Raw genomic sequence first — 8,773 nt, 5'->3', positions numbered from 1 at the left:
GAATACTTTTAGATGAAATGAAAATTATAAAAATTATTTTAAAAAAATATAAAATCAAAGATCATTTTATACAACTAGCAACAAAAGCAACAAAAAATTTCATTACTGTCATAAACATAAATAGAACTTAAAATTTCAAAATCCTGCTTCCCTCCCCTTCTGACACATTATCATCAAGGGGGCCAACACAAAATTGCAACACTTACCAAATATTGTATATTTGCTACCATTATCACAAGAACTAACTCCACATTAAGGAGAAGAACATACCACTCGTCGTATATCATTGCCTTTGGTGGTTTTTACCAATATTTTCACCCGCTTCTGCTCCCCTGAAGCATTTTCAACCTTTTCAGTATCCTCAACCTGAACAACTGCATCAGCACCCTCAGGTATGGGCCCTAGAAAAGGAAACCTCAAACTATTAACAGTAATCCAGCAACACAAACCCTAAAACAAGATATGAACATTATTTTAAAAAAAAATAAAAAAGAAAAATAGGTATAGGATATGAAGCTTTACATATAAAATTGTCAATTATACCAATTGATCAGACTGAAAAATCACTTCAAAGCTACTCCAATTCTTTGTGTATGCTTACAATTTACATCGACTACTATATATAATTATGCAACAATTAGTTGCTGCTTCATTACGCGGATTCTTGAATGTGACAGTTCACATCCAAAAAACAGCTTACATGCTTGCAAGGGTAAGGCTGCATATACAAAATGCATCTACACGCTTAAATTCACCACACCAAGTGAGAACTTCAAGTAATACAACAACAACTAAGCCTTGCCCCACTAGATGAGATCGACTACAAAGACCAAACGACACAACAGTATCCTATATTTAAACCATTTATATTTAAATTTCTTTTAATAATTTCATCAAAGTTTTCTTAGGTCACCCTCCTCTACTCTAACTATAGGACAACACCTCCATCTCATCCACTTCTTTAATTGAAAAATGGAACCTCAACAGGCCTCCTCCGAACATTTCCATACCACCTAAGATGATTGATTATCTACCCTAATTCCCTTTCTGATGCAATCATTATTCATTCCTAATCGTATCTACTCTAGTAAGACACCACTCATCAAACATCAAGCAATGTGCCAATTTCTATTACTGTCATTTACTTAATCAAACAATAACGAAACAAAATTGAGGACAAATACAGTAAAATGAAGGAAACTAGAACCTCCAGTAGTAACATATGCTACAGTTCCAGGGGTGAGAGTAACATGAAGAGCATCATTCCCAGCTCTAGATTCAGCAATAACAGGATACTCCCCTGGTCCATCATCAGCAACCACTGCATAACCATCCTGCACATAATTTCGTTCATTCAACAAAATTGAGCAAAAGAAGAAAAAGGAACTAGAAACAAGAAAGTGGAATAGAATGAAGAGATGGAAAGTGTGACCTTGACAGAAGCAGGGTAAGGAGGGAGAGGGTCAGGGGCAAGAACGTCCTGTGCGAGGACCTTGCCGAGTGCGTCGTGGAGAGGAAGCGTGACCGGTGGAAGGCGGTTAGCGGCGGTTAAGACGGCTTTGAAAGCATCGGAAATGGATATCATTGTTGGAGTCAGTAACAACTAACAACACTTTGATGGTGTGGGCAGCAGCCAGCTCAAGAAACACTGTTTTATTATTCCTTCATGTATTTTGAATGTTGAAACGTGTTCAATTTTCCTTTGGATTCAAACATGTATTGTGGCTAGGTTCAATTGGGAATGGATCCTCTGAATGGGAATAAGGAAATAAAAGTATAAATTTTGGTGAAAACTAAGGTGAAGTCGACTTTACACTAAAGTTGATATTTAATAGTCGAAGTTTAATCAAATCAGTCAAATCATGTAACGTCTCTCGGATATCAATTTTTCGTAAAATTGATTGCACCTGAATTTCTACTATAAAAAAAATTGTTATTAAATTAGTCTTCTATGTAATATTTTTGTTATTTTATTGATAAAAATTATGTAATGTTGTGAGAGATTGTTGCATAAATTATTTGTTTGTCATTTTTTACCGACAAAAAAATGACTATTATTTGTGCCAAATGTTTAAATATTAGGAGAGTTATTTTTATGTTTTCATCTTTTAAAATTATTTATTTTGGCATATAAATTTTTCGAATATAATTTTAGTAGTTTAATTATTCTATTTTGTATTGAAACAAGTATATTAATTTTACTTTTAATCTGAAATAAATAAATAGACATATATAGAATGTGTTTGAATTCTGTTTTTAAAATAAGAATATAAAAAATGAATTTTGAGAAGTTATTTTAAAATTGAATCATATAACTAATCCATGTTTATCACAAATTAAAAATAAAAAAGCTAGTTGCCAAATGTCAATCACTTGCAAATTAAAAATAAGCTAAAGTTTTTTAAGTTCATTGTCATCTTCCCATAAAAGTGGCATCTTAACCAATATATTTATTATATATGTGATAATCTAAACAATGATTATAAATTAAACAAATCTAAAAAGATCACTATGAAAACACCAAATATATATATTTGTCGTATTGTTATGTAGTTAATATATGTACAGTTGTCAAATGAATTCAGATAGCATACATGCATGATCATTCCGAATAACGATAAAGAGTCAAATTTCATTGGTTCTTTCATATTGGTTTTGGGTCATTGAGATTGAGGCATGCATTTGCTTGTGTGTGTATATATATATGACCATTGTCTCTTGACGCTGCAAAGGGACACATATATTATCTAAGCTTTGGGATCGGCTTCAAAAATCTTCATGATCAATGTACATCTATGGCTCCTAATTCCTATAATTTTGCATGCAATATAGAAAAAGATTGTTATGTGATAATTATTTGATGCAATATTTTGTGGACAGTCTCTTCTCCTACATAATGTTTATCCTCCGCTTTGGCTGCCTTTGGTTATAAGAACAATGCAGCTAATAGAATCACAAAATTTAATATTTTTATATTTTATTTAATAATAAATTAAAATAAATTATAAAAATTTAATTTACTATTATTTTTTATTTAAAAAATTCAAAAAAAAATATAATAATAATAATTATAATTATAAAATTTTGATATTTTCTTATTAATATTTTTATATTTTTTTGTTGAGATAAACATGAGATATACTAATTTAGTATTTTTAGATACGATAGTTTTGTGCATGTCTCATTTACTAAAATACAATTGTGTCCTAATGTCGTATGTCTGTAGACAAATATAACAAATTATAATTGATAAACCTTAGCAATTGATTTAGTTAGTTGCTAAATTATAATTGACAACCAATTTTAGTAACTAATTTTGAAGGAGGAGAGTCACCAAACATATAACAAATTAGATCCGCCGCAAAATCAGTTATTATTCTAAACTTGTTTTTATATAGTAATCAGTAGATTGGTGACAAGTAATTAATTAGTGATTAATTTTTTTTCACTTAACACATTAACATAGTTGATTTATTATATTCACACAAATAACATAGCTCTAATGCTCTATTGATGATATGATGGGGAGTGAAGTCTTTTTCTTTTTCTATTTTTTTTTTTAATATTAGGTAAATTGCTCGGGTTCGAGTAGTCTTTATCAACAATGTCCAAACAACAAACTTCTCAAACGTTTCATATATAGGATAAGATTGATATAGATGTTCGACCAAAACAACTAAAATGGAAAGACTGATATAGATGTGAGTAGTTAAATTCATTGAAGCATCAATTATTTAATAAGATTATTATATATATTGTCGTGAAAAATGACAATGAAAGTCATGTTTTAATGTTTAATTTTATGTTGCACTTGATGGTTACCATATATACTTTCTACTTTCTTTACTTTTTTATTTTATGTAACAATATGTATGAATGTTCGGTTATATATTATTTGTACAAAAATTACTATTTTTTTTTTTTGGCATTCTAATTAAGGATAATTTGAACTTTTTATTATTAGAAAATGATACAAATTTCCTTCGAGGGAAGCAAACTTGTTTTTCAAATTTTAATTGTTCTCTCTTAAAATAAATTTGGGTGTTCCCAAGAACTTTATGCTATATTTACTTATTTAGATAAGTGGTATAAAGTGAAGTTGAATGAATCCCAAAAAAAATTAATAGGCTTCTATTGTTTGAATTGATAAAATTGTAACGTAATAAGCAGAATAGATTCAATTATCTATCAAATCCTTTAAGTTCGCTTCCTCTCAAAAGGAGAGTTTTGGGTTGAAATCATATTGTTATTATACAAAAAAAAAAAATAGAGTAAATTGTAAATAACTCAATCCTTGAACCACATTCTATTAGGCTGCATTTAAATTGAGAGATAAAAATTAGAAGATAAAGACTGAAAAATAAAGACGGAGATAAGTTTAAGAAAAAATATACGTGACTAAGAGGAGAGTCTGCTAACTATTATCAACACAAATTAAAAAGAATTTAAAATAATTTTATATGGCTTAATTAGGTTTAATTTGGGGTCTATGAAGGGATAAGTATTGTTTTGGTCCCTAACGTTAAGGGTCAGAATCGAAACCGTCCTATCGTAATTTTGGATTTAAAATCATTCTTAACGTTTTTTTCGTATTAAAATCATCATTTTTAATAAAATTATTTATTTTATTACTAAACTACCCTTCTTTTAATAAAAAATATAAAATAAAAAAAAGAACGCTACTTCGGCCTCTGCATCTGCCGCCACCGTGGAGTGCGTCGCCGAGAAGGGGAGCTCGAGCTGCCGATCTACCCAGCCGTGGAGTGAGTCGTCACCGTTCATGCATGCTCCTGCCACCGCCGATCTACCCAGCCGTTGCTCCTTGCCGCCTCGCCGCTGCTCCTCGCCGCTTCTGCTTCTTGCTTCGATCTCTATTTCTGCTTCTTCTACTTCTGCATCTTCTGCATCTTCTGCTTCATATTCTACTTTCTGCTTTTGCTTGAGTGCTTCTGCTTCTGCATCGTCTGCTTCTGCATCTTTTGCTTTGTCTTCTATTTTCTGCTTCTGCTTCTGCTTGAGTGATTCTGCTTCTACTTCTAATTTAATTTTAATTTGTTATTTACTGATTTTATCATTGTTGTATGTTGATTTGTTGAATCTAGATTGGAATAATGGATTTGTTCATCATAATCCCTAATTTTTATTGTTGGTTTTGTTCTTGTTTTAATTTCTGAATTGCTTTTACTTTTTTTTTTGTTTTTGGATTCATTGTTGATTTGTTTTTGGATTTCTTGAATTTCTGATTTTGAGTTGTGTGTTTTTTTTTGTTGAATCTGTATTTTTAATTTGTTAATGGAAGAAGAATTTGTTCTTCTGAAAGAAGAAGAATTTTTTTTTTGGTTTTGTTGAATTTCTGATTTTGAGTTGTGTGTTCTTTTTTTTTGTTGAATCTGTATTTTTAATTTGTTAATGGAAGAAAAATTTGTTCTTCTGGAAGAAGAAGAATTTTTTTTGGATTTCTTGAATTTCTAATTTTGAGTTGTGTGTTCTTTTTTTATTGAATCTGTATTTTTAATTTGTCAATAGAAGAAGAATTTATTCTTCTGGAAGAAGAACCAGAAGAAGAAGAAGAACAAGAAGAATGAAATGGTGAAAAAAAAAGGTATTTTTGTCATTTAGAAAAAAATTATTAAAAATAACGATTTTAAAATAAAATGTAACATTAAGGATGATTTTAAATCAAAAATTACATCAGGGATGGTTTCGATTCTGACCCTCAACGTTAGGGACCAAATAATACTTATCCCGGTCCATGAATAACATTGAGAAAGAGTGCGAAATCTGTAACCGTGCATGAGGTGAGTAGAACCTTGATAGAGAAGCCCGTGACACCAACCCGATCACGCAACCCTATTCCTAGTTCTCATCGTCGACCGTGTCTCCTTCCATCGTGGAACATTTCCAGTCACCGGGACGCCGCCGTGATCAGTCCGCGGTGATCACCTCTTCCTTCGGATCCCAATTGGTTGCACTAACAGCCCCGTGGAAGATAGATGCGACGTGAGTGCATGGAGGTGTCGCGCAACCGTCGTCTTGTCAACTATACCCGGTAATCTCTTCGTCCTGATTTTATTGACGTCAATAAGAATCTGCAATAACCGTTCCATTTGTAACACAGACCCTTCCTCGAGAACCGATTTTCGGTGTATGTGTCTGTGTTGAAGGCAAGTGTATCACATTACGTCTATGGATACATCAATTTTTGAAGAAGCATCGTACGATATTGCATATAACGTGAGTGAGCATTATAATTCCACCGACGTTAATGTTTTGTCTTTGAGTGAAGATGACACACCACTTGTAGAACAGGTAATTTGTGTTTTAGTAGCATATTTAGTTATGCCTACCAGCAACTTGTATTTAAGGTTTTAAATTTTGAATTATTAACAGGGATACACTTTGTTGCAAAGATTGTGTTTCATTATTTTTTAGTTCACCATATGGAGATGATGTTTGCAACTTTGATTAATTTTTTTTTCTTTTTTTATGGTTATGATCATGGATAGTAATGTTTTCTATCAGTTTAGTTTGGGTTGTTTATTAGTAGGTATTATCAAAAGTTACCTGGTTGTTGGAAGAGTTTTTATGAGTGTCGAATGGTCGATGTTTATCTTGTTTGGTGATATGTTCTCGTTTATCGATTCTAGGAGAAAGAATCTGAAGACGTTATTCAGAGAAAGGATGATGCTACGGTAAGTAATAATGAGGTGTGAAACATATTTTATTCTTGTCACAAAATTAGTGAGATATTGGAAATTGATTAGTTTACCGTGTTTTGTGTTGAATGATACCTTTTCTGAATGGAGTTGCAGTTCTTGGATCACAATGGAATTTCAATAGAGGAAATCTCGTACGTAGGATTGAGATTTAATTTGTTGCAGTGGGCACAAGAGTTCTATTCTAATTATGCAAAGAAAGTTGGGTTTGTGACTAGGATTAGGAATACCAACTTTGACAAGACCAGGAAGGAATTAAAGGTACCTATTAACCAATCGATACACTTCAGTCGTGAAGGTTATCGGGAGTCTCAAGTGAAGGCAGCAACGCGGGTAAAGAGAATAACAACAGCCGGATGCAAAGCGAGGATGTACGTGATGCTTGATAGGCAGAAAGATAATTGGATGGTGTCCAAATTAGAATTGAAGCACACCCACACGTGTTCTGCCAAGCAAGCTGTGCATTACAGTGAGTACAGGGAACTGACCATGCATACCAAGTGTGTGATTCAGAACAACGATAAGGCTGGCATACGGCCTAACAAGACTTACACTGACGAACGAGGTTGGTGGGTCATCAAAGTTGGGTTACTCAGAAAAGGATGTGAGAAACTACATAACGAGGAATCTGTGCTGTGCTGACGTAAACGCAGATGTGAAGGAAATGATTAGCTATTTCATGCGAATGAGATATATAAACCCGAATTTCTTTTATGCAGTTGATGTGGACGAAACTAACAAGTTTAAGAGTGCGCTATGGGTAGATGCAAGATGCAGGGCGTCCTATGAATATTTTGGAGATGTGGTATCGTTTGATACAACGTACAGTAGAAACAAGTATGTGTCTCTGCCTCCATTGTAAGGGTTTACATTTTTTGCACACTATTGTGATTTAGTAGTTTTTGGCTGTGTTTATTGCAGGCATTGACTTCCGTTTGCATCTTTCGTTGGTATCAACTATCACGGCAAGTCCACTATACTCGGATGTGCTTTGTTGGGAAATCAGAAAATTCATAGCTTTGAGTGGGTCTTTAAACACTGGTTGAAGTGCATAGGAACTCCCCCACAGGCCATCATCACGGACCAGTGCAAATCCACGTTTGGCACTATTAGGAATGTCTTCCCAAATACTAGACACTGATGGTGCATATGACACATAATGAAGAAGATACCACAAAAGCTCGGAGGATATGCTCGGTACAGAGAAAGATGCTAAAATGCATGGCACTGTTTGGAATGCCTGTTCTGAAGAATCTTTCGAGAAGGATTGGTGTGCATTCATTATTGAGTTTAACCTAGAGAAAAATAAATGGCTATCAGGTTTGTGCTTTATTGTGCTCTTATGTTCTTTTTGGATGGTAGGTTTGTTGTGCAGGTTCTGTTTTTACTTTACTCGATTTCAGTTTCCGTTGTCATCGGATGATTGGTAACCTATTTGGATACTTTTATGGAATATCTCTTATTGAAACGTCGATGTATAGTTGGTTCACTAAGTCTTTAGTTGTGTGCTGTGATGTAGCTACTTATTCATGATGATGATTCTTGCTTTGATATGTTTTGGTTTTGTAGACCTTTATGACGATCGTCAAATGTGGGTTCCAATATATTTTCAAGGTGAATTTTGAGCTGGTATGTGAAGTACCTAACGGAGTGAGAGTATGCATGCCTTTTTCGATGGTTACCTGCATTGCAAAAGTGGACTGGTTTAGTTCGTGCATGAGTATGACAATATGCTTGGGAACAAAGAGCAAAAGGAACTGGAAGATGATGCTGCAGACTCTAAAGGAGTTGTCCCATGTTCATTGAGCTCTACAATTGAAAGACAATTTCATCATGAGTACACAACCTCTAAGTTTAGGGAAGTTCAACATGAATTCAGGAAAAGAGGAGATTGTTTAGTCCGTGGTGTCACTTAAGAGGGTATTTCATTTCGGGTGACCGTAAACGAGCAATACCTACTATATGAGGAGCCTAAGTCCTGGACGTATAGTGTCGAGTTTGACCCAGAGACACACAATGTTCGGTGCGAATGCAACATGTTTGGATCAAGAGGTATT

At 33.5% G+C, this 8,773-nt stretch overlaps 2 protein-coding genes across 3 annotated transcripts in view; one reads left to right on the top strand and one right to left on the bottom strand.

Moving 5' to 3' along the window:
- LOC107609179 (molybdopterin biosynthesis protein CNX1) overlaps nucleotides 1-1,731 on the bottom strand; it is a 5,453-nt gene extending 3,722 nt beyond the window's left edge. Inside the window, exons 1-3 of one of the 2 annotated variants that reach the window (XM_021107134.1) lie at nucleotides 1,433-1,731; nucleotides 1,208-1,334; nucleotides 270-401 (exon numbers count right to left, since the gene is read on the bottom strand). In XM_021107134.1, coding sequence (XP_020962793.1) covers nucleotides 270-401; nucleotides 1,208-1,334; nucleotides 1,433-1,585 — 412 coding nt within the window. In that variant the 5' untranslated portion in view covers nucleotides 1,586-1,731. The remainder of the gene's footprint in view (nucleotides 1-269; nucleotides 402-1,207; nucleotides 1,335-1,432) is intronic. The other variant, XM_016311034.2, reaches the window with a different exon arrangement.
- LOC110264964 (protein FAR-RED ELONGATED HYPOCOTYL 3-like) lies at nucleotides 6,187-7,578 on the top strand. Its single transcript, XM_021107654.1, has 4 exons — nucleotides 6,187-6,309; nucleotides 6,648-6,692; nucleotides 6,813-7,281; nucleotides 7,370-7,578. The coding sequence occupies exons 1-4, from the start codon at nucleotides 6,187-6,189 to the stop codon at nucleotides 7,576-7,578; spliced, it is 846 nt and encodes a 281-aa protein (XP_020963313.1).

This window comes from Arachis ipaensis, chromosome B07 (genome assembly GCF_000816755.2).
Source record: "Arachis ipaensis cultivar K30076 chromosome B07, Araip1.1, whole genome shotgun sequence".
Taxonomy (NCBI): Eukaryota; Viridiplantae; Streptophyta; class Magnoliopsida; order Fabales; family Fabaceae; genus Arachis; species Arachis ipaensis.
The sequence above is the reverse complement of the archived record's forward strand: the minus strand, read 5'-3'. Positions and strand labels throughout refer to the sequence as shown.